At 42.0% G+C, this 26,463-nt stretch overlaps 1 protein-coding gene across 9 annotated transcripts in view; it reads left to right on the top strand.

Annotated features, from left to right (window-relative positions):
* The first annotated feature begins 9,547 nt into the window (after positions 1-9,547).
* Positions 9,548-26,463, top strand: part of MYO5A (myosin VA) — a 194,244-nt gene continuing 177,328 nt past the window's right edge. For 4 of the 9 annotated variants that reach the window (XM_032621152.1, XM_032621156.1, XM_032621160.1 and 1 more), the window contains exon 1: positions 9,548-9,923. In XM_032621152.1, coding sequence (XP_032477043.1) covers positions 9,897-9,923 — 27 coding nt within the window. In that variant the 5' untranslated portion in view covers positions 9,548-9,896. The remainder of the gene's footprint in view (positions 9,924-26,463) is intronic. The other 5 variants (XM_032621151.1, XM_032621153.1, XM_032621154.1 and 2 more) reach the window with 2 other exon arrangements.

Consider the following 26,463-nt stretch of genomic DNA (forward strand, 5'->3'; position numbering starts at 1 on the left):
TAAGAGAGGGGGGTTGAGGTCATTTTCCTGGAGGGTATGAAGAGAAGAGGGTAGAGCTTTGAGACCCAGGGACTCTTTATAGCTTTGTAAAAGCATGTATGTACTTAACAGATCCAGAAAGGATCTAGAAATTTAAAAGTGGTTTCGTTGGGATCATTGTTTGAATTCACAACGTTTTTTTAAATTTAAATTTTTTAAAGGAGAACTGAATGGAGCAAATGCCTTCTGTGGGGCATCAATCGTTGGGGTAAAAATGTGGAAAAGAATGGTAGAACCAAAACCTGGTTCTAAATTAAATTATTAGGTTTCTTTTCCTGCTCCTCTTCACTTTTTTAAAAGGTAGAAGTATACTTGTAATGATTCTAAAGTCAAGTAGTATAGAAGGACATGGTGAAAAGCTAAGAATCACAAAATATGCCTCTACCACCAAGTTTAGCTCCTCTACCACTGGAGACATTCAAGCTGTTTTGTGTTTCTTCTGGTAGTTGCCTTCATGCCTCTCAATAGTATGTTTATACCACTGTTGCTTAATTTCTTAATTTTAAGCATAAATTAATAGTTTTCAAGACTGATAAATGAGGATTAAGCTTACATTTCCCACCTCCCTTCCATCCCACCCTCTTTCTAGGATCATATCACTACTTTTGATTCCTCTATAGGCTTCCTTTACAATGTCTAATATATTTTCACCATTATTTCTTATCCCATTGGCTGTCAACAGTATTTCTTGTCTCTCTAGTGTGTAATATGACAATATTAACACCACTATCCTTCCTTTTGACTCTCCTCCCTTCTCTTGGCCTTTGTCATCTGTGTTCTTACCTTATTAAGGTAGATAACACTTGCATTCTATTTTATAATCATTATTAATAGTCCTCTTAGCTTTATAGGTTGATATAGTTCACTGCAGATCACAGTGTATAGTATGATTTCATTTTTTTAAATCGCTTTTTGTTTTTCTTGGTGTTTCTAATTATTTTTTCTCTTCATTCTTTTGGCCTCTATCATAACCACAATTATTTTAATGTCTCCCATCACATCAAGTATTCTATAGAGTCGTCCTTTTACCCCAGAAAACTCCCCTGTAGGCAGGTCTCCTTGCTTCAGTCCGAACTTGTTGATTTCTTATCCTAATGCACAGTCGTCATCTTGGGACTCAGCTGCTCTCCTGAACGGAATCCATTATTTTCTAGATTACATACATGGCAACCATTGCCTTTTGCCAGTGTGTTATGTCATATTCCCCAGAAGTGGGAACTTCCCTAGAAGTGGAAGTTCTTTATTTTTTAAAAATTTCATGGATAGTTTTATGTGTCATGAACATCTTTCTCCAGTCTGTGGCTTGCTTTGTCTTAGTTCGTGATATCTATTGATACATTCCTAGTTATATTTTAGAACTTAATTCAAACATACCTTTGTGAAAACTGAATATTCCCCCCCCACATCATGTTAATTGTTCCATTTTCTGAGACACAATAACCATTTCCATGTAACACTGTTTTAGCGCTTAATCACAATGCATTCTAATTGACTTCATTTATCCTTTCTTACAGGAAAATTATCTTATTTTGCTCCAGCACTTAGCCTAGTGCCTGGCCATTTTAAGTGCCCAATAAATATTTTCTGAAAGAAACTATACCCTTGAGATATAGCCATTCCCATTCACCACATTCATCCCATATACCACTCTATAATGGTCAGGGTTCTTAATCGCAAATTCATAACTGGCTCATTTAGGCGAAAATGGATTCACTGAAAGATTATCAGGTCACTTACAAAATTGTTAGAAAGGCTGGGGAAACAGTCTTGATGTAAATCTGGGAACAACCCCAGAAACGTGCTACAGCAATGGCCTGATGTGGATGCTGCTGCTGCTACCACTGCTGCCACCAACCGCTGAAAACCAGGAGCCCGACTTTGATGTGACCACTGTTGTCCTACAAACTTGGCTACCTCTGCTACTACCTTCACTGGCAAATGGAAGTTCTGGGCAGAGCCTGTTTCTCCATGTTTCTCACTTCTGTAACCTAAGTCTTGTGCAGATGGATCTGATCTTTGTGGCTTAGGTCATATGACTGCATCCAAGCTGCAAAAGAGGAGGGAATTTGCAACTATCAGGAGGCAGGACTAGTGTAGAAAATTCCCCCAAATAGAGAAAAGATGACAGAGAAGCACAAATATGATAGAGGCCATTATACCTTCTGGTGTGCTTCTGCAATACAACATTGCTATGTTGTCTACTTGAGGGTGCAAGAACTTCATGGAGCTTATGATTTCCTTACTCATTTTGATTTGACATGCCTGGAAGCATTAGAAGAGGATCTTAAACTATACAGCGGTAGTATACCCAAGTAAGTCAATAAACTGACACAGTGCTAATCTTTGAACTATTCATCATTTCTGGCTGGCCCATCAAAATGCTCTTTTAGAAGTCACTCAGTTTTTATTCAGCTTCCATTGGATCCTGCAACATGGCACAACCAGGCAGTCAAAGGCAGGGAGTGAATATGTGAGGAGAGATAGGACTGTGAATTTGATTAATAATATCTTAAAATTGTAGAGCACTGTCGAGTTTCCAGTACACTATCTCATTTATCTAATTTGAACCCCTCAACACCAATACACATATAAGTTGTCTGGTTTTTGCTTGTTTTTTTTTAAAAAAAAAGGCTCAGGTTTCTCACACTGGTAGAGTTTACAGGTGAACTAGGGGACAAGGCAAGAAATCTATGTGGTAATAGATACAGAGTTGGAGACGTCAGTATGAACTCTTGTTTGATTTAATATAGAGAGCTACATCAGAAATATTTTTAGATATGTGTACATACACAGGTGAGTGTACACATAATTGCTTGCTCTGTGGCTGAGAGGGCCTAGAAGCAATGATACCCCAGTAGCAACAAGGCCCAGATCATAGCTTCTAATATCATTCTCCAATGAAATGAACCAGGACTCCCTGGAGAAATGGCTGATTCTAGGACTGTGGCAAGGAATAGACAAGATAGAATCTTGTAGTGCTAAAAAGAAAGTGCTTAAAAAATAAATAAAAAAACAAAACACACACAATGGGGCGGTATGCCAAACGGACACAAGTACCAACTGAAATCTCCCAACGGCCAAAGCTTGAACAATTTGAGCAGCAAAATAAAGCAGTATTAGATTATAATGCAGGGACTTGCCTGGTGGTCCAGTGGTTAAGAATCGCCTTCCAATGCAGGGGACATGAGTTCAATCCCCGGTCGGGAAACTAGGATCCCACATGCCGCATGGTGCAGCCAAAAACAAAAGTCAATTATAATGCAAAGTGTAAAATAAATATCCACGAGTCTATACTGATATAAATGAATGAATGAATAAGTGGGGGAGATGAGACAAATTGCCCACATAGAAGAATTCCAAGTTTATGGAGGTACTCTCCTCAAGGAGTGGAGAACAACTCTCCACTCCTTAAGTGTGGGCTGCATATGGGACTGTGCTCAAGTGTATGGAAAGGGGCCCGAATTAGTTTGCTAGGGCTGCCATGACAAAATACCATAGACTGGGTGGTTTAAACAACAGAAATTTATTTTCTCACAATTCTGGAGGCTAGAAGTCCAAACCCGAGGTGTCATCTATTTTGGTTTCTTCTGAGGTCTCTCTCCTTGGCTTACAGTTAGCTAACTTCTCCCTGTGTCCTCACACAGTCTTCCCCTTGTATACATGTCTGTATCCTAATCTGTTTTCCTAAGGAAACCAGTCATATTGAATTAAGGTCCAATTGACCTCATTTTAACTTAACTACCTCTTTAAAGACACTATCTTAAAATACAGTTGTAGGGCTTCCCTAGTGGCGCAGTGGTTGAGAGTCCGCCTGCCGATGCAGGGGACACGAGTTCGTGCCCCCGTCTGGGAAGATCCCACATGCCGCGGAGCGGCTGGGCCCGTGAGCCATGGCCGCTGAGCCTGCGCGTCCGGAGCCTGTGCTCCGCAACGGGAGAGGCCACAACAGTGAGAGGCCCGCGTACCGCAAAAAAAAAAAAAAAAAAAAAAAAAAAATACAGTTGTATTCTGAGTTATTGGGGGTTAGAACTTCAACATATGAATTTTGAGGGGACACAATTCAGCCTACGACAGGGGAAAAGAATAGCTTTACAGTGAAAAAAACTTGACACTTCCTGAGCCAGATGATCAAGGTCAATATCAATCATGATGTTACGTCAACGGTGTTGTCATGTTGATACTATGACCCTTGATATAATGTGGTGAAAATGGCATTTTACCTCTGTGGTCTTCCTCACAAAAACCTATAACCCCAGTCTAATCAAGACAAATCCCGACTGAGGGACATTCTACAAAATACTTGACTGGTACTACTCAAAATTCATGAAAAATATCTTTGTCATCAAAAACTAGGAAAGGGAGAAACTGTCAGCCAAGAAGATCTGAATGAGACATAATGACTAAATGTTATGTGGCATCCTGGAGGGATCCTGGAACGAAAAAGGACATGAGGTAAAAACTAAAGAAAAACTAAGGAAACCTGAATAAACATAGGTTTTAGTTAATGATACTATATCAACATCAGTTCAGTAATTGTAACAAACCTACCATACTAATGTAAGAAGCCAATAAGGCAAACTGATTTCTGGGTGTTTTAATCTGTTCAGGCCGCTGTAAAAAAATACCATAAACTATCGGGTGGCTTATAAACAATAGAAATTTATTTCTCACAGTTGTGGAGGCTAGGAAGTCCAAGATTAAGGTGCCAGCACATTCAGTGTCTGGTGAGAGCTGAGTTCCTCATACATGACTGTTTTCTCACTTTTTTTCTTACATGGCAGAGGGGTGTGAGATCTTTGGGGGGGGTCTCTTTTATAAAAGGCACTAATCTCATTCATGAGGGCTCCACCCTCATGACTTAATCACCTCCCAAAGGCCCCACCTCCTACTATCATTCCCTTAGGGTTAGGGTTTCAACATATGAATTTGGGGGTGGCGGCATAAACATTCAGGCCATTGCACACGGTATATGGAAACTCTGTATTATCTTTGCAGTTTTTCTATAAATCTAAAACTGTCTAAAACAAAATGTATTAAAAGACAAAACAGGGAGTTCCCTGGTGGCCTAGTGGTTAGGATTCCAGGTTTTCACTGCTGTGGCCCAGATTCAATCCCTGGTCGGGGAACTGAGATCCAACAAGCCCTGTGGCGTGGCCAAAAGAAAAAACAAGAACAAAAAGCAAGGCTCATATTGGCTAAGAGGCTTGCCCCAGGTTAGCACTGGGACTAGCATCTAGGTCATTTGATTCTAAGTCATTTTCACTACTGAGGGGCTTCCACCACTACTTCACAGAAGGGAGCTGTGTGTTAGTGGTTGTGGGAGGTACAGGATGAGAGTAGCTGATAAGTACTTACAATCCAGTAATTCTGGAAGATCGAGGCAGTATAAAGCACATGAGTGCTATGGATTCGAGCAGAAAGTATTTCACGATCTAGAACAATCAACTGATAGAAGGAGCTAGGTGCAGAGGCTGCTCCAATAGCAGGTGGTCAGCACACAAGCTAGAAAACTGGGAACAAAGGGCCAGAGATGAGAGATATTTTAGGAAACCCAAGATTAGAATCTAGAATTAGAGTAATACGTACTGGGAATAAAAATAATTGTACCGTTTGAGTTAAGTACTGTCCTTTTTATCCTCCTTGCCTGGGGAGACATAAAGTGTGGCTAGGCCTAAGCTCCCAAGTGAGAGGGAGTGAGGATAACTGGCTGGGGCTAGGGAATTGAAGGGGTGGGGATCCGGGAGTACCTGTCTGCCTTCCAAATTTCAAGTATTTTAGGTCAGTCTTCCTCTCTTCTTCACTCTGCTTTTTCTGCTTCAGAGCCTAGTTCCCTCTGGCTGTTCCTTTATATATCTTGCAATGATAAATGACCCCTCCTCAACTCCATATCATCATTTGGATCTCCTGATGAGCTATTTGGGGTTCCCACCCAAATGTCGCCTATGCCCATGGCTAGTCCTCTGAAACGTTAAATATTGGGATACGCAAATGCCAATGAATGTACTATAACCAGTAACACAGTACTTTGCCTCTGGCCTCTAGAATTACGCGAGTCTTACAGAATTAGAATTACTAGTTTATATGACCATGCAGCATGGACTGCCCCTTCTCCTACCCTTGCAGCCACTCCTTGCAGTGAGCTCCCCCAGGCCAAGGACCATATTTCATTCATCTCCATCTTTACTGTCTTCAGTGCTACCACATGATAGACCCTCAATAGATTTTTTCTTCAATTTGAATAAAGCAATGACCACCCTACTAAAAATTGCTTTTTAGTTTTTCTCTCTCTTCCCTATTTAGTTTTTCTCCATTGTACATTGTTATGTGTTGAATTGTGTCCCCCTAAAACATGTTGAACTTCTAACCTCCACTACCTGTGAATGAGACTTTGTTTGGAAATAGGGTCTGTGTAGATGATCAAGTTAAGATCAACGCACTAGGGTGGACCCTAATCCAATATGACTGTGTCCTTAGAAAAAGGGGAAATTTGGACACAGAAGCACACATGCACACAGGGAGAACATCACGTGAAGATGAAGACAGAGATTGGGGTGATGCAGCCGAAGCCAAGGAACGCCAAAGATTGCTAGCAAAACTTTAGGATGTAGGAGAGAGGCATGGAGCAGATTCCCCCTTCCAGCTCCCAAAAGGAACTAACCCTCCCAACACCTTGTTCTGGGACTTCTAGCCTCCAGATCACCTAGTACATTACTGTCTAAAACACCCAGGTCATGGTACTTTATTATGGCCCTAGCAAATTAATACACTTATCACCTTCACCTTCTAACTTTATAATTGTCTATCTTCCAGACTAAAATGTAAGCTTCGTGGGGTCAGGGATTTTATCTGTTTTGTTTACTCTCGAATCCTCAACATGTAGAAGAGTTTCTGGTACAATGTAGCTCTCAATATTTGTTGAAAAAAGTAATATCCATGAATACTTTAGAGGAAAGGGATTGTTCACAATAACTTGGACACTGTTTTTATTTGGAAAACAACCTACATGAAAATATTCCCACTTATAAAGCAATAATTGAAAACATTATCAATTTAAAATAATATACAATATACTCTGGCTACTTTTTCGGAGGGGGAAATCTTAAACCCTCAGAAGTTGGTCCTATTGCTGGTTTCCCCAGTTTACCAATGACAGAGTGCTTGGGACTGTGAATATACATGGTTAAGGTAGGGAGGTCAGCCATCAGGGCTTCCTACTTGTTTCTTCCTTTTTTTTTTTTTGCTGTACGCGGGCCTCTCACTGCTGTGGCCTCTCCCATTGCGCAGCACAGGCTCCGGACGCGCAGGCTCAGCGGCCATGGCTCACGGGCCCAGCCGCTCTGCAGCATGTGGGATCCTCCCGGACCGGGGCACGAACCCACGTCCCCTGCATCGGCAAGCAGACTCCCAACCACTGCGCTACCAGGGAAGCCCTCTTCCAGCTTTTAAGTCTGCTCTTCTGAAGGAGATAACATAAGGTCCAGGGCAGAAAACCCTTCTCCCTTTCCTCATCCTTATTACCTTCCTCCTACCGTGGGCCAAATATTTGAGTGGTTGAATGCATGTGTTCAGGTATTAGAAGAGAATAATTCTAGTGTCTTTTCTTCCCTCTGTCACTAGGGGAAACAAAACAAAACAAACCAAAAAACTTCGCTGACACCTGTAACACAACACCGTTTTAATTCTTTAGTTTTTTCTCAGTTTAGGGGAAGAAAATGTCTTCCTCCACCTTCCTAGGGTCCCTGGTTGGGCCTAAAAATTAAACTGACAAAAATAGATTAATGCAAGAAAAGCATACTAATTCATATTGTTTTACATGATACAGGAGCCTTCATAAGGAAATGAAGACCCAAATAAATGGCAAAACTTATTAGCTTTTATATTGGGTTGAACAAAGAGAAGCAATTGTGGACAAGTGACTTAACAATGTGGGGAGGCTAAAGGAAGATAAGAACTATTTTAACAAGGTCTGTTTGTTTAGAATTTTCTTGGTCTTAACTTCTCTCCTTGATGATAAGAACGGTACTTTCCTTCAGATATTAGGGAGGACATCTTTCATATAGGAATTTCATCTTCTGCTTTTAAGAAAAAGAAGGAAGGTCATTATTTTTCTTGTATTTGATGTTTTGCAAGTGCCCCCAACTCAAAATAGTCAATATACCAAAGCAGCGTACCCTGGGGTGATACACCCTGCACCGCTTCATTGGCATACTCAGCATTTCTCAACAGTCCTAGGAGGTAGGTACTAGCTGGAGGGTGAGAAAACAGAGCGGTTACCACCTTACACAAGGCACAAAGAAACTCTTAAATCTCAATCCAGTGCCTTTTCTGGTGTACTGCTGATAGCTGCACAGGTTTTCTCTTTTAAAGAAAGGGTGGTATCCAAAAAGATGAAAGAGATTTACTTTCAGAACTGGAAGGTACAGAGCATTATGCAGGACTCTGTAGCTATTACCTCTGGCATGTCTGAGGAGACTGTGGGCAGTGAGCAAGGGGAGGAGAGGCCTGAGTTCCAGGGAGTGAGGACTGGCCCCAAGTGTCCCCCTCATCAATGATCTTCCTTCAAATACACACGCAGGATACACACACTACCAAGGGGGCCAGCCTTGAGAGATAGTTTTGAGAAAAACCATCCCAGAGTCCCATGACTGGCACTGGGCACCACTTAAGAGTTCAAAGAAATAAGGAAAGATGAGCACACTAAAGAGGCTGGGATGAAAAAATGGAGATTAGCTAAACTGGAATGAAAAGTGTGGGTGGGGAAGAGGTAGAGGGTGAAGACGGCATCAGGGTGGGGTGGAAAGATCACATTCTTGGGCTTGAAGTGCAAGGATAACAGCGATTAGATAGAGAAAGAGGGCTGGGGCAGAAGGTGAGTGGCACCGTTATGAAGGCGCAGGCCTAGGATAGAAGGAGGCTCTAGGGCCGCCCCCTGGGGGCATCTTGTTACCAGGTGCACTTAAATTTCTACAGCTTAAAACAGGCCCCTACGCTCTGGCTTCACAAAACGACCCTACGGCAGATGCCGAGGTGTTCAGGGTGACCTTGGTGATTCTTTCTCTCAGATTATCCGTCCTCGCTCACTCCCAGACGTGTACTGCTAATAAGGCTCTTCTGGAATTCTAGGTTATTCCATGGTCTTCCAAGAAGCTTCTCCCCCTATCCTTTCCCTACAAATGTTTGGAAGCACAGGAAAAGCAGCCTGCAGGCTCCCATTCACCTGGACACCCTGAGTGACACCGCTATCGCTGCCCCTCTTGGGGGCTGGGCTATTCTGCACGGTCCAGGGCTCGCTTGGGGCCTGGGGCATCCCGGAGGCGGTGTGCGGCCAGTGGGTGTCCTGGGGCGGGCTTCTGGGCCTCGGCAGCGCGGGAGGAGGCAGCGGCGACGCTGGCTGACAGGCTGATGATGCCCGGTGCCCGCAGCCGATGGGAGGCAGCGTGAGCCCGAGAGAACCCGGAGCAGCCGCGGTGGCAGCGCTGGAGCGCAGCCTCCTCCCGCTCCCACAATGCACAGGGCGAGGGCGGCGGCGGCGGCGGCGGCGGCGGCGGCGGCGGCGGCGGCGGCAGCAGCATCACCGGCTGTAGGGTTGGCAGCGGCGGCGACCCCGAGGACCCCGGGCACGCCGAGCGCGCGACACTGCTCGCGGCGAGCCCGGGAGTGATGGCGAGGCCCTCGCTGGCCGCCCGCGGCTGAGACGCCCCACCCCACCCCGCCCCGCCCGGAGCGGCCCGCCCCGCCTGGCCCTGCCCTGCTCCCTGCCGGCTGCAGCCCCGGCGTTTCCTAGTCGGCGCGGGCAGCCGCCCAGAAGAGGTGCGGCCTCCGCACAGGCTGGGGGCGTCGGCGCTGCGGGGCCCGCCATGGCCGCGTCGGAGCTCTACACAAAGGTAAGGCGCCCCATGAGCCGCGCCTTGGGGAGGGGGCCGCGCGGCCCGGCGCCGCCAGCTGTCAGGCCGGGGAGGGGCCGGGGCGCGGGGACCCGGTCCGGCCCCTCCGGCACCACCCCCTTTCCGAGCATTTCGAAATCCTCTGCCTTGCCCGCTGGTCGCCCGCAGGGGCACCTCCCTTGTTCGGGCGTTGATGGTTAAGGCGGCGGAGGGAGGCCTGCCTCGGGGTGCCTCTGTGGCCCCTGCCACCCTTCTTGGCCTGGGAGCAGTGCGGGTTTCTAAGTGGAAAGCGGGTCTGTGTGGCTTTAGTAGGGCGAGCCTGGGCCAGGATTGCTCAGCCCTCCGTCTTGCTTTAGGAAAAATCCTGGCTGGTGGGAGATCCTAGATCTGACAGATTAGATGGTCGGTCCCTCCCCTGAGGACACGTGCTTAAAATAACGTCTGGTGTTGGTATGCGGTGCCACTTCTACCGCCACCCAACCTTTCTGTGAGGTATGGAATCTTGCAAAAGGTCGCCAGTCGATTTTCACCTTTAGGTGCCCGGTTTCCGATTGCTACCCTGGGGTGGAGAGCCCCTGGGGAAGATGCAGACGAATAAATGCGAGCTGATTCACTAGGATGGTTGGTACTCATTTGTCGCTGGGAGTTTGCAATCTGCATGTAATCCCTTAGAGCCTTGTTAGGCTCCATGTCTTCACCATCCTCTGGGGTGAGCCTTTTCCTTCTGGGTTTTGTTTAAGGGAAGTGGCAGCCTTTCCTTCTTATACTGACAGCAGTATTCTCTGGGGCTGGTAATCTCTGAATGGCATATTTTGGAGAACTGTCCCTTCAAGACAGTGTGTGGTGCCCTTTGTGACTGTGTGTAGTCATGGCATTTTATACTATCACTCCTGTGTAGGTAGATGTTTTGCCAGCTGTTAATTACCTCTAATTCCAGTTAACAGAATTACCTTAACTTTTTGAGTTTGCATCTGCAACCAAGTCTACATTTATGGTCTCAGAATCACTGCTTCCAAATATGACCCAAGTAAGCCCAGGGCTCAAGTTGCAGCATGTTATAAAAGGAAGAGGTCTGGATCCGCCATCAAGAGAACTGGATTCTAGCCCTTGATTCTAGCCGGGGCATTTTCACTTACTGTGTGACCTTGGGCAAATCACTTAACCTCTCTGTGCTTTAGTTTCCTCATCTGTAAATGGAGTTAATTATACCTGCCCTACATCTCTTACAAGGTTGTTGTTGTGAGGATCAAACAATAATACATGGGAATGCTTTTCGTAACCTGTGAATTTCTCTACAAATATGAGGTATATTTCTTCAACCATGAAATGAGTTTGCGTAAAACATTTCCTGGGACCTCTCTCTTTCCAGCTTCAGATTTGAGGACTACACAATGGAACTTCTCTCTAAACCTGGTAATTCTTTAGGCATTGTAGATACCTAATGTATGATTGATCAGCAATTGGAAATTGATCCAAAGTTACTTTATAAACAAACATTTATATAAAGCTAACTATGTGCCAGGTACAGTTTTTTTTTTTTTTTTTTTTTTTTTTGCTGTACGCGGGCCTCTCACTGTTGTGGCCTCTCCCATTGCGGAGCACAGGCTCCGGACGCGCAGGCTCAGCGGCCATGGCTCACGGGCGCAGCCGCTCCGCGGCATGTGGGATCCTCCCGGACCGGGCCACAAACCCGTGTCCCCTGCATCGGCAGGCGGACTCTCAACCACTGCGCCACCGGGGAAGCCCCAGGTACAGTTTTAAGTGCTTTACAAATATTAACTCATTTAATCCTCATAATAAACATATGAGGTGGGCACTAAGAAATATCAGAGTCATTTTCACAAGAAGAGATATGGTCTGTAAATATTCCTTAGTTACTTTGTATAGACCCCATTCTTCACTGCCTGAGGAGTCCATCCTTCAGCTGCCTGACTAATTGTAGGCTGCTTAACTAGACACTGGTTGGATAATACGTTGCTCTTGGGTTTTGGGTCTGCTTTTTTCTCCCAAAATAATTGGCAAGAAAAAAATTTAAAAGATCCTGTGATTTTTAAAATTGTAAGGTTTGGGGTGGGCTTTGGGCATAATCACAATCTGTTTTAAAATTCACCCTCTAGTCATTGTAAAGACAAACTGGTTTAGACATCAGTAGGGAAGTTGAGCTTAAGTTGCCTTCTCCTAAATGCATTTATACCTAAGGATAATCTGGTTACTTGGTTTGTTCGCTCATTCTTTTTGTGAATGGACCTTAGCTTAATGGCAGACAAAAATATTTATTGAGCACCTCCTGGGTGCCAGGTACTCTGCTTAATGTTGAGAGGTTCTAACATAAACAAGACACAGTCCTTTACCTCGAAGGGTTTACAGCCTGCTTCTTATATTCTTTGCCCACTTTGAATCTTCAAGGGCATAAATAACCTGCTGTTACCTCAGCAGCAGGCAGACAGCTGGTATGGTATTTATTTGTAGAAGTTAGGGCAGAGGTTGGGACATGAGAAGGTTGGAATGATTCTAGAGATAAAAGCTTGGGTAGTGATTTTTAGAGGACGAGGGAAATCATTAGAGGAATATAAATGGATATTAAACACAAGGATTAGACTTCCCTGGTGGTGCAGTGGTTAAGAATCCACCTGCCAATGCAAGGGACACAGGTTTGAGCCCTGGTCTAGGAAGATCCCACATGGTGGAGCAACTAAGCCCGTGTGCCACAACTACTGAGCCCACGTGCCACAACTACTGAACCCATGTGCCACAACTACTGAAGCCCATGCACCTAGAGCCCATGCTCCGCAACAAGAGAAGCCACCGCAATGAGAAGCCCACGCACTACAATGAAGAGTAGTCCTCGCTCGCCACAACTAGAGAAAGCCCGCATGCAACAACGAAGACTCAGCGCAGCCAAAAATAAAATAAATAAATAAAAATTTAAAAAAATTGTATATAAACACAAGGATTTTCCCCTTGCAGAGGATTATAGGGAAGGAAATTCTGGGGGTAGACTACAAGGCAAGATATAATAGTGACATGCCATAATTATGGTATTCAACATAGTGGTTAAATTTGAAAAGTGCCCTTTTCAAAATGTCATTCAGAGCTTAAAGGCAGATTTTGATGTGTGATAGAAATCAGCTCCTATTACAGTGAAAGACAAAAGACCATTCAGTTTATTCTTTTTAGCTAAAATGATAATGGTTTTGTCGCAGCAATTTAGCAGGGCTTCCCTTTTGTAAATTTTTCCAGCAGTATAAACATTTTAAAGGCAATAGCTGGGTTACTAGGATATAACATTTCTGGAAACTAACATTTTGGTTAAAACATGTTGGTTGATTGTTAAAATAACAGCTTTATTGAGGTATAATTCACATAATGTACAATTCACCAATTTAAAATGTACAATTCAAAGGTTTTTAGTATAATCACAGAGTTGTGTGTTGATTTATTTTTAGATCCACCTGACTCGTTCCTGAAAGAATTGAAGGTGGTTGTGACATCATATTGTTTCTGGTTTTGAAAATATTTGCTGGTCTTGACTTTCCAGTGGGTGTCTGAATGATGACATCACTTGTAGCTACTTTCAGCAACTTCAAAGGATTCAGCATTTGTGGAGCAGGGTTTATTAATTAGACCTGGATGGATCACCAATAGCAATAAAATGGCATCCTAGTCATCCTCACATGAAGTTCCCACATGGGTACCACGTAATGGGTACCACGTAAATGCTGTAGAATGGCCAAGATTACCTGAAGTTTAATTAGGAGCCCCATAGTATGTCAGGATGCTGAATTTTCTAACAGTACAGAAACAGTCTAAAACCCTCACTCCAGAAGCCAAGTACACTTTCCTTAGATGAAACAACTATTAGGCCAGTAGATTGTATATCTGTAATCTTCCTTTCCCACCATATTTCCTCATACCTACTGAAGCTGCATGGACTAGATTTTTTCTGGGATAGTCCCAATTTTATATTCTATGCAGTTGTCCCTTTAAATGATCAATCCTGGAAATTCTAATATTTTGGTGTTGAAATTGCATTTCTTAGACTGCTTCCAGCCTCTTAAAGCAGAACAGAAATCTCTGATCATGTTCCCTGATTTGGGCTTTGGCAAGTAAATTCACTTTTCTTAAATCTCCTGTCATGCTCCTTCTATCTGTATTTCTTCCTTATGTCCTTTGGCCTGTTAATGGCTCTGCTATTTTCCTAGTCCCTCATGCTGGAAACCTCTGTAGCTTTTTCTTTGTCTCATATTCTACTTCTTCTTTACCAATTCTAATTTTACTTGACATCCAGCTGACAGTTCTCTGTCTTAATGACCTGTACACATTTCTATCTTATTATAGTTATCTGTATATATGTAAGCCACTCCCACAATACTGTAAGCCCCCTGAGATGCTGGTCAGGGTTTGTTTACCTCCTGTAGAGCCTATCACGATGTCTTCCACATAGTAGGTGTTCATTAAATATTTGTTGGATGGATTAAAAAATATTTAAACAGGAGAGAAACAGAAAATAATGGTTTGGGATGATTAGTCCACTTGTAGGAATGAAGCAGGGTGTAATGGAGTGGTTAAACAAGTAAGCACATTTTCAGGCATGATGAACAGGGTGAGTAATAGAGAAGAGAGCTGGGAGCCAGGGAGACCAAGGAAAATGTTGTAGGAAACAAAATGGAAAGTGATGAAAGTCTGGTAGATTGAAGTGCAGGCAGAAAGTGTGAGAGACAGGTCTCTGTGATGGAGTAGATACAGGAAGAGAAGGAGAGGAAATAGTGTAAGTTAACACCAGTGGCTCTAGCTTTGGAAACTGGAAGTTAATTCTCATTATATCATGAATTTTTGCTGACTCTGGAATTTGTAAGTGGCTCAGAAATACTTCTTTAGACTGTTTGAGCAAAGCAGAATGGTTGTGATCTCCTCTTGAAATTTGTTACTGTTTCTTGAAGTGTGACAGTTCGGTGTATTGCCCAGTGGCTAAAAGATTACAAAAAAGTTATAATTTTAATGAGAGTTGCTACTGCCACATAAACAGGTTAATTCTTCCTGGTGCTTTTAGCTTTTTGAAGTAAGGGGATACTGGAGGAAGGTCTGAATGGGGTTCCGGGGATTTAACTTCAACCTCCAAAAGGTTGAGGTGGAGTGGGGGGGATAACTTTCCTATAGGAGACTGTGGGAGAGAAGAGTAATTTAGCTTTTGTGTTCTTCACTTTATCATGAATTTTGCCTCCATCAGGAGAATCTAGGGGCACATGGCCCACTAGAGGATGGATTGGATTTATCTGTCTCCACTTTAGGTAATTCCTAACGAACTATGAGGTATTATCAGAAGTATAAACTCCTGGCTGATCTATGGAATGAGGTCTGGCCCTAGGTGAAATATTGTGTGGGCGACACCACTCCACCCCACCAGGCGTGTCCTGTCCTACAGTAGTTTTCGCAGACTTTCTCCATTTGTCTACCTGGGGAGGTTGTCCTCTCCCTTCCCTCTGGCTCCTGCCTCTGTATCTCTGTCTCTCTCTAATCAACTTTATTGAGGTATAATTTACATTTAATAAAATTCACTCATTTGGGACTTCCCTGGTGGTCCAGTGGTTAAGACTCCATGCTCCCAATGCAGGGGGCCTGGGTTCGATCCCTGGTCAGGGAAATAGATCCCGTGTACCACAACCAAAACCCCATATGCCACAACTAAGACCTGGCGCAGCCAAATAAATAAATATTTTTTAAAAATCACTAATTTTAAGTGCACAGTTTAATGAATTTTGATAAATATATTCTGTCATGTAATCACCATCACAAACAAGATATAGAACATTTCTATCACCCTCAAAAGTTCGTTGGTGCTTAGCTCCTTCTCTTCCCCAGCTTATTCAGAGAGTTTACTGGAGTTGGTTTGCCCGCTGGGGCAGAGGAAAGAGTTGTTTGTTTTCAAAAGTGTATGTTATGATTCCACCTTAGCTCAACCAATATTGATAACTGAATATAGAGACTTGACCTTGGGTGTGACTCCCATGGAGTTTCACTGACAGTGGGAAGTGGGAATAGTTGGAAAGGAGTTTAAGTGGTTTATTTAATCTTTTCTTCACACACTTACCACCTTACCTTTACTAATGGTGTCTGCTTTTGATGCCTTGTTTCCTTAGGTCCTTAGTGTGCTAAAATGCCCTTTAGTCAATTCTGCCCTTTAACAGTTCTCCTGCCTCATCTACCTTGGTAGTAATGTCCATCTGGGTTCGTGCTGATAGAGATTTTAAAACTTTGCAGAAACTTATCCCCGGCTTCTTCATGCCTCAGACAGTCTCCACTTCGCTTCAAAGCCCTTCTCAGTTGAAAGTCTCCTTAACCAGCTGCCATTTGCCTTAAACATCTCTATGTACCACAGAGGCTTTTTGCCAATTATAGAACTTAGGGATGATGTAATTATGCTTTAGTTTCAAAATAATGGCTGCAAACTTGGTTGAAATCAAGAAAAAAGTGCGTTATCCACTCCTAAGTGTTCATGAAGATCGTCTATCTACCTCCTTTGGCCCGATGTCATGCTGTGTTCAAAAATGTGAGCACAGGGACTTCCCTGGCGGTCCAGTGATTATGATTAAGACTCTGCCCTTCCACTGCAGGGAGCGGGGGTTCGATCCCTGGTCGGGGAACTAAGATCCCACATGCCACACGGCATGGCCAAAAAGTTAAAAAAAAAAAATGTGAGCACAGTGCTGGACTGGAGGGAGATGGGACATAAAAAAAAGGCAAGTTTAAAAAAAAAAAAAAAAGACAAGTTTTGTCTCTCTTTAGTCACTCACACAAAAACATGCATTGTCCTGGCCAGGAATCCTGTGTATGTGGTTGGAGTTTCCTCTTTTTTTTTTTTGTATATTTATTTTTGTCTGTTTTGGGTCTTCGTTGCGACATGTGGGCTTTCTCTAGTTGCGACTAGTGGGGGCTACTCTTCGTTGTGGTGCGCGGGCTTCTGACTCTGGTGGCTTCTCTTGTTGTGGAGCACGGGCTCTAGGCACGCGGGTAGTAGTTGTGGCACATGGGCTCAGTAGTTGTGGCACATGGGCTCAGTAGTTGTGGCTCGCGGGCTCTAGAGCGCAGGCTCAGTAGTTGTGGCGCACGGGCTTAGTTGCTCCGCGGCATGTGGGATCTTCCCAGACCAGGGCTTGAACCCGTGTCCCCTGCATTGGCAGGCAGATTCTTAACCACTGCGCCACCAGAGAAGTCCGGGGTTTCCTCTTGATAAATACATTCTGAAGGAATTTCAGAATGGGAGAAATAAAATGATCAGGGCAGTGAAGAGGCTAGACAGATTAAAAGGACTGACTCTTCAGAAAGATGAAGGTGAAGTGGGAAAATGGCAAAGTATTTATTTAACACCAAGATTAGAAGTTTATAACATCAAATCCCAGTTTAGTAAGGATACTTGTTAGTTCTTTAAATAAATAAATATGTCATTTAAAATGAATTTCTACTCTAACCATTGTTTTACACATACGAAACTCATGATCTCAAGTTATGATATCAGCTAAGATGTGGTAGATAAATAGAAAGGGTCTGGCTAATTCATGGATCATAGTTCTGATACACCGACTTTCCGAACCACTCTTTGACAGTGTTAAACAATTTACCAGCCAGAGCTGTTTTAGTTGAAAGTGATGGAAACCCAACTCAAAGCCCAAAAGCATTTTATTTGCTTAGATGCCCTGAAAGCCCAGGCATGGCTAGATTCAAGACTCTGACATGGTACCTCTGGGGCTCTCTGTCACTGGGTTTCATGTCAGACTGCTATTTAATATTGCTTTCATCCTCAGGACAGCTCTTTTCAGGGTCAGTGGCACCTGCAGACCACATGGTCTAGCTCTGGGCCTGGGGGAAGAGAGCCTGGTAGAGGAATTCTGGTTGTCCTTGCTTGTGGTTGTGTGCCGAGTAGGTGGTGGGAGGGAGACCGTGAGCAGTCCAGTCTTGCTCATCTCAGAGGCCAGAGAGAGGATGGGGCATCCTGACTGATAGTCCTACTCAGACCTGGTGGGGTGGCTGAAAGCTGTTCCCCATCAGAAGGAATAGTGCTAGAGAGACAGAACAAAACAGCTACCCTCAACCAATGTCCACTATGAATCAGTCACCAAAAGTGACAAAGTGACTGAGTTCTGCCTCTCCTTTTCTGATTTTTGAGAAGATGAATAGGAGGGTTTTGACTAGGAGGACATTGGATATCTTTCCCCTAGAGAATCATTTTTAATTAAAAAAAAAAGGCCATGGAGAATCAAGTGCAAATGTTGATAAAAGCATATGAGGGGCAGATAAATTAGGAGTATGGGATTAACAGATACACACTACTATATATAAAATAAGTAAGCAGCAAGGATTTATTGCATAGCACGGGAATTATATTTATAACAACCTATAATGGAAAATAATCTGGAAAAAAAATAGAACTGAATCACTTTGCTGTACACCTGAAACTAGCACAATATTGTAAATCAACTGTACTTCAACTAAAACAAAAAAAGCATATCAGAGATAGATGGTTTAAAAAGTATTTTTTATTCAGTCTTATTTAGGGGGCTCTGAACCCTATGTAACCTTTCCTTCTGATCTCTTTCTGCCATATTTCCTCAGCATTTTATTTTCCTTTATTTTCTTCACATCCTTGTATGCAAACATTATTCTCTTACCCCATTTTCACCCAAGGATAAGTTGCAAAATTTCTTATTTCCCCCTTTTGACTGTTCAGATCATCCATTATTCATCTACAGTGTTCTAATCTTTTTTTTTGCTCTCTTACTTTCCACCATGTCATCTACTTCTTGATCCTGTACTACTGACTGTAGTTCATGTACCCACTCCTAATGCTCTCTTGTGCTTTATTATAACCAAATTTCTTATGGAGTGAATTATTTAGTAATTTAGATTGAGGAGGGTACTTCATTTCCTCAAAGCTTTGTATTCTTGCTTTGTTACCATTCCCTGAATCTGACATCTCCAAGTAGGAGTAATTTTGTGTGAGTTTACATAAATCATTTTCTGTGTATGTGAGTGTGTATGTGTTTCAAACAAACACTTTTGTGTTAGACTAGTTTTGGCTAGTTAGACTAGACTAGTTAGAACTTAGTTTTTCATCTTATCATACTGGAGTGATTACAATAAGATAATCAGCTATTCCCTTAAGGATACGAGCTCCCTTTAAAACATTTTTATAGCAGTACTTAAAAAACGTTTAAACAGATTTGGTCTCTCTATGCTCAAGCTGAAAAAAATCTTCTAGTTTGATAAGCATCGTGCTCAGTTTGGGAGCAGAACTGCTAGAGATATTTTCCATAAAATTAGGAAAAGTATATCTTAATAATAAGAAATTTGGGTCAAAACCTGGACTAAACTTTCATCAATTCAGAATGTGTATTCATTAAATCTTATTTTAGAAATGGAAAGTTAAACCCACTAGAGTTAATATTGTATTTTAACCCAGTCTTCCTGCTTATACTCATTTTCTTCATTCTAACCAAGATTTCTCAACCTCTGCACTATTCTTTTTTTCTGGGGGCTTGTCCTGCATGTTGTAGGATATTTAGCCTCATCTCTAACCTTTATCTGCTAGATCCAGTAGCATCCCCCACCCCTAGTTGTGACAGCCAATCCGTATTGTCTACAGACTGCCAAATGTTCCCTGGGGAGCAGTCCCCCTTCCCCCTGCCCCTGCTTGAGAACCACTGCCCTAGACCTTAAGACTTAGATTAGGGTAAGAAAAAGTGGGAAAGAGTTAAAAATAAAAATGGAGATTAATTGGAAAAACTTTTAAAAAATTGCCTTTTCAGGGAACTTCCCTGGTGGCGCAGTGGTTAAGGGTCAACCAGACAATGCAGGGGAGAGGGGTTCGATCCCTGGTCCAGGAAGTTCCCACAACCGCGGAGCGACTGGGCCCGTTTGCCACAACTACTGAGCCCGCGCTCTAGAGCCCATGCTCCACAACAAGAGAGGCCACCGCAGTGAGAAGCCTGTGCACCGCAACGAAGGGTAGCCCTGCTCGCCCCAACTAGAGAAAGCCCACGCGCAGCAACGACGACCCAACGCAGCCAAAAAATTAAAAAAAAATTTTTTTAAATTGCCTTTTCAGTAATATCTCTTCTGCTTATAGGAATGATATATTGTAGACAATTTGGAGAAAAAGGGGGCTTCCCTGGTGGCGCAGTGGTTAAGAATCGGCCTGCCAATGCAGGGGACACAGGTTTGAGCCCTGGTCCGGGAAGATCCCACATGCCGTAGGGCAACTAAGCCTGTGTGCCACAACTACTGAGCCTGTGCTCTAGAGCCCATGAGCCACAACTACTGAGCCCACATGCTGCAACTACTAAGCCCATGCACCTAGAGCCTGTGCTCCACGAGAGAAGCCACCGCAACGAAGAGTAGCCCCCACTCGCCACAACTAGAGAAAGCCTGCATGCAGCAACAAAGACCCAACACAGCCGAAAATAAATAAATAAAATTTAAAAAATAAAAAAGAAACATGTAAAGGAAGAAAATTAAAAAAAAACTGCCATCCAGAGATGATTATTTTCAACCATTAATTTACTTCAAGTCTTTTATCTATATTCATAATGTTAATTTTTATGATTTTTAAGCTTAATATGTATTGTGATAATTTTTATGTTATAGAATATTCTTTTTTTTAATGAAAAAAATTTTTTTTAGGCTGCGCCATGCGGCATGTAGGATTGTAGTTCCCTACCAAGGATTGAACCTGCGCCCCCTGCATTAGGAGTGCGGAGTCTTAACCACTGACCACCAAGGAAGTCCTATAAAATATTCACTGAAAATGTTTTTAGTGGCTGCATAATATTCCATCATCTGGGTGTACCATAATTTATTTACTGTTGGGCATTTTCACTGTAATAAGAAATGTACTATGTGAGCATTTATTGTACATAAATCTTTGCTTGGTTTAGTCAGCTTTAGTCAATTTTAGATTCTACATTTCCCTGGCAAGGGTTCGCATTTACAATTATGCAAGATAGGGTATTCACATTTATTTCATTTTAAAAATAGCACTTTTTATGTACATTGCTTCAGGGCTAGGATGACCAGATGTCCCACTTCTGTGAGATGCTTTCTGCCATCCAGTACCTTTTTTCTGCTTTGAAAAATCCTCTAAGAGTAGAACTGTATAAGTTTATTTCAAAAACTTAACCTTTTGGAAATCTAAACTATTTCCTTTTTCTGACAGTTTTCCTTATTGTTGCTCTTATTCACTGTTTCTCCTTGATCTTGGGTGAATCTGGGCCAGAAAGTATAATTGAATTAGAAAGATTTTAATTTTATTTTTTTAATCATCATCATTATTTGGTTATGTTTATTTTTAAATTTTATTTATTTATTTACTTTTACATATCTTTATTGGAGTATAATTGCTTTACAATGGTGTGTTAGTTTCTGTTGTACAGCAAAGTGAATCAGCCCTATGCATACATATATCCCTATATCACCTCCGTCTTGAGCCTCCCTCCTACCCTTCCTATCCCACCCCTCTAGGTCATCGCAAAGCACCAAGCTGATCTCCCTGTGCTATGCTGCTGCTTCCCACTAGCTAACTGTTTTACATTTGGTAGTGTATGTATGTCCCTGCTACTCTCACTTTACCCTAGCTTCCCCTTGCCCACCCCATGTCCTCAAGTCCATTCTCTATGTCTACGTCTTTATTCTTGTGCTGCCACTAGGTTCATCAGAACCATTTTTTTTTAGATTCTATATATATGTGTTAGCATATGGTATTTGTTTTTCTGACTTACTTCACTCTGTATGACAGACTCTAGGTCCATCCATCTCACTACAGATAACTCAGTTTCGTTTCCTTTTATGGCTGAGTAATATTCCATTGTATATATGTGCCACATCTTCTTTATCCATTCATCTGTTGATGGACACTTAGGTTGCTTCCATGTCCTGGCAATTGTGAATAGAGCTGCAATGAACATTGTGGTACATGACTCTTTTTTTTTTTTTTTTTTTTGTGGTACCCGGGCCTCTCACTGTTGTGGCCTCTCCCGTTGTGGAGCACAGGCTCCAGATGTTCAGGCTCAGCAGCAATGGCTTACGGCCCCAGCCGCTCCGTGGCATGTGGGATCTTCCCGGATCGGGGCACGAACCCGTGTCCCCAGCATCGGCAGGTGGACTCTCAACCACTGTGCCACCAGGGAAGCCCCCATGTCTCTTTTTGAATTATGGTTTTCTCAGGGTATATGCCCAGTAGTGGGACTGCTGGGTCATATGGTAGTTCTATTTTTAGATTTTTAAGGAACCTCAATAGTGTTCTCCCTAGTGGTTGTATCAATTTACATTCCCACCAACAGTGCAGGAGGGTTCCCTTTTCACCACACCCTTTCCAGCATTTATTGTTTCTAGATATTTTGCTAATGGCCATTCTGACCAGTGTGAGGTAATACCTCATTGTAGTTTTGATTTGCATTTCTGTAGTAATTAGTGATGTTGAGCATCTTTTCATGTGCATCTTGGCCATCTGTATGTCTTCCTTGGTGAAATGTCTATTTAGGTCTTCCACACATTTTTTTTTTTTTTTTTTTTTTTTGCGGTACGCGGGCCTCTCACTGTTGTGGCCTCTCTCATTGCAGAGCACAGGCTCTGGACGTCCAGGCTCAGCGGCCATGGCTCACGGGCCTAGCCGCTCCGCGGCATGTGGGATCTTCCTGGACCGGGGCACAAACCCGTGTCCCCTGCATCGGCAGGCGGACTCAACCACTGCGCCACCAGGGGAGCCCTTCCGTGCATTTTTTAATTGGATTGTTCTTTTTGATATTGAGCTTCATGAGCTGTTTGTATATTTTGGAGATTAATCCTCTGTCCGTTGTTTCATTTGCAAATATGTTTCCCATTCTGAGGGTTGTCTTTTCATCTATTTATGGTTTCCTTTGCTGTGCAAAAGCTCTTAAGTTTCATTAGGTCCCATTTATTTATTTTATTTTTAAATTTTCATTACTTTAGGAGGTGGGTCAAAAAAGATCTTGCTGTGGTTTATGTCATAGAGTGCTTTTCCTATGTTTTCCTCTAAGAGTTTGATAATGTCTGGTCTTACATTTAGTTCTTTAATCCATTTGGAGTTTATTTTTGTGTATGGTGTTAAGTAGTGTTCAAATTTCATTCTTTTATTTGTAGCTGTCCAGTTTTCCTAGCACCACTTATTGAAGAGGCTGTCTTTTCTCCATTGTATGTTCTTGCCTCCTTTGTTGTAAATTAGGTGCCCATACGTGCGTGGGTTTATCTCTGGGCTTTCTATCCTGTACCATTGATCTATATTTCTGTTTTTGTGCCAGTACCTTACTGTCTTGATTACTGTAGCTTTGTAGTATAGTTTGAAGTTGGGGAGCCTGATTCTTTCAGCTTCATTTTTCTTTCTCAAGATTGCTTTGGCTATTCGGGGTCTTTTGTGTTTCCATATGAATTGTAAAATTTTTTGTTCTAATTCTGTGAAAAATGCCTTTGATAGTTTGATAGGGATTGCATTGAATCTGTAGATTGCTTTGGGTAGTATAGTCATTTTGACAATATTGATTCTTCCAATCCAAGAAATGGTATATCTTTCCATCTCTTTATGTCATCTTTGATTTCTTTCATCAGTGTTTTATAGTTTTCTGAGTACAAGTCTTTTGCCTCCTTAGGTAGGTTTATTCCTAGGTATTTTATTCTTTTTGTTGCAATGATAAATGGGATTGTTCCCTTAATTTCTCTTTCTGATTTTTCGTTGTTACTGTATAGGAATGCCAGAGGTTTTTGTGCATTAATTTTGTATCCTGCAACCTTACCAAATTCATTGATTAGTTCTAGTAGTTTTCTGGTGGATTTTCTATGTATAGTTTCATGGCATCTGCAAACAGTGACAGTTTTACTTCTTCTTTTCCAATTTGGATTCCTTTTATTTCTTTTTCTTCTCTGATTGATGTGGCTAGGACTTCCAAAACTATGTTGAATAGGAGTGGCAAGAGTGGACATCCTTGTCTTGTTCCTGATCTTAGTGGAAATGCTTTCAGATTTTCACCATTGAGTATGGTGTTTGCTGTGGGTTTGTCATATATGGCCTTTATTATATTGAGGTAGGTTCTCTCTATGTCCATTTTCTGGAGAGTTTTTATCATAAATGGGTGTTGAATTTTTTCAAGAACTTTTTCTGCATCTATTGAGATGATCATATGGTTTTTATTCCTTACTTTGTTAATGTGGTGTATCACATTGATTGATTTGCATATATTGAGGAATCCTTGCATCCCTGGGATAAATCCCACTTGATCATGGTATATGATCCTTTTAACATGCCATTGGATTCTGTTTGCTAGTATTTTGTTCAGGATTTTTGCACCTATGTTCATCAGTGATATTGGTCTATAATTTTCTTTTTTTGTGATATCTTTTTCTGGTTTTGATGTCAGGGTGATGGTGGCTTCGTAGAATGAATTTGGGAGTGTTCCTCCCTCTGCAATTTTTTGGAAGAGTTTGAGAAGGATCGGAGTTAGCTCTTCTCTAAATGTTTGGTAGAATTCACCTGTGAAGCCATCTGGTCCTGGACTTGTGTTTGTTGGAAGATTTCTAATTACAGTTTCAATTTCATTACTTGTGATAGGTCTGTTTATATTTTCTAATTCTTCCTGGTTCTGTCTTGGAAAATTGTACCTTTCCAAGAATTTATCCATTTCATCGTGGTTGTTTTATCGGCATATAGTTGTTTGTAGTAGTCTCTTATAATCCTTTGTATTTCTACAGTGTCAGTTGTGATTTCACCTTTTACATATCTAATTTTATTGATTTTCATCCTCTCCCTTTTTTTCTCGATGAGTCTGGCTAAGGATTTGTCAAATTTGTTTATCTTCTCAAAGATCCAGCTTTTAGTTTTATTATCTTTGCTATTGTTTTCTTCATTTCTAGTTCATTTATTTCTGCTCTGATTTTTATGACTTCTTTCCTTCTACTGACTTGGGTTTTCTTTGTTCTTATTTCTCAAGTTTGCTTTAGGAGTAGGGTTAGATTGTTTATTTGAGATTTTTCTTGTTTCTTGAGGTGAGATTGAATTGCTATAAACTTCCCTCTTAGAGCTGCTTTTGCTGTCTGTCGTCGGTTTTGTGTTGTCATGTTTTCATTGTCATTTGTTTCTATGAATATTTTAAATTTCTTCTTTGATTTCTTCAGTGATCTCTTGGTTTTTTAGTAGTGCACTGTTTAGCCTACATGTATTTGTGTGTTTTTCAGTTTTTTTTCCCTGTAATTGATATCCAGTCTCATAGCATTGTGGTCAGAAAAGACCCTTGATACAATTTCAATTTTCTTAAATTTTCCAAAGCTTGATTTGTGACCCAAGATATGATCTATCCTGGAGAATGTTCAATGTGCACTTGAGAAGAAAGTGTATTCTGCCACTTTCAGGTGGAATGTTCTATAAATATCAGTTAAATGTATCTGGTTTATTGTGTCATTTAAAGCTTGTGTTTCTATATTTATTTTCTGTTTGGGTGATCTGTCCAATGGATAAAAGTCTATTTTATCTGATATGAGTATTGCTACTCCAGCTTTTGATTTCCATTTGCCTGGAATATCTTTTTCCATCCCTTCACTTTCAGTCTGTATGTGTCCCTAGGTTTGAAGTGGGTCTCTTGTAGACAGCATATATATGGGTCTTATTTTTGTATCCATTCAGCCAGTTTGTGTCTTTTGGTTGGGACATTTAATCCATTTACATTCAAGGTTATTATTGATATGTATGTTCCTATTAACATTTTCTTAATTGTTTTTGGAATTGTTTTTGTGGGTCTTTTTCTTCTCTTGTGTTTCCCTCCTAGAGGAGTTTGTTTAGCGTTTGTTGTAAAGCTGGTTTTGTAGTGGCTGAATTCTCTTAGCTTTTGCTTGTCTGAAAAGCTTTTGATTTCTCCATCAAATCTGTATGAGAGGGCTTCCCTGGTGGCGTAGTGGTTGAGAGTCCGCCTGCCGATGCAGGGGACATGGGTTTGTGCCCCGGTCCAGGAAGATCCCACATGCTGCGGAGCGGCTGGGCCTGTGAGCCATGGCCGCTGAGCCTGCGCATCCGGAGCCTGTGCTCCGCAACGGGAGAGGCCACAACAGTGAGAGGCCTGTGTATCACACACACACAAAAAATCTGTATGAGATTCTTGCTCGGTAGAGTAATCTAGATTCTTGCTCAGTAGAGAAATCTTGGTTGTAGGTTTTTCTCTTTCATCACTTCAAGTGTATCCTGCTACTCCCTTGTAGCCTGCAGAGTTTCTGCAAAAATCAACTGATAACCTTACAGGGATTCCTTTGTATGTTATTTTTTGTTTTTCCCTTGTTGCTTTAATATTTTTTCCTTGAATTTAATTTTTGTTAATTTGATTAATATGTATCTTGGTGTGTTTCTCCTAGGGTTTATCCTGTATGGGACTCTGTGCTTCCTGCACTTGGGTGACTTTCCTTTCCCATGTTAGGGAAGTTTTCCACTATAATCTCTTCAAATATTTTCTCAGACCCTTTCTTTTTCTCTTCTGCTTCTGGAACACTAAAGTGCATT

The sequence above is a fragment of the Phocoena sinus genome, chromosome 2 (assembly GCF_008692025.1).
Source record: "Phocoena sinus isolate mPhoSin1 chromosome 2, mPhoSin1.pri, whole genome shotgun sequence".
Lineage (NCBI taxonomy): Eukaryota > Metazoa > Chordata > Mammalia > Artiodactyla > Phocoenidae > Phocoena > Phocoena sinus.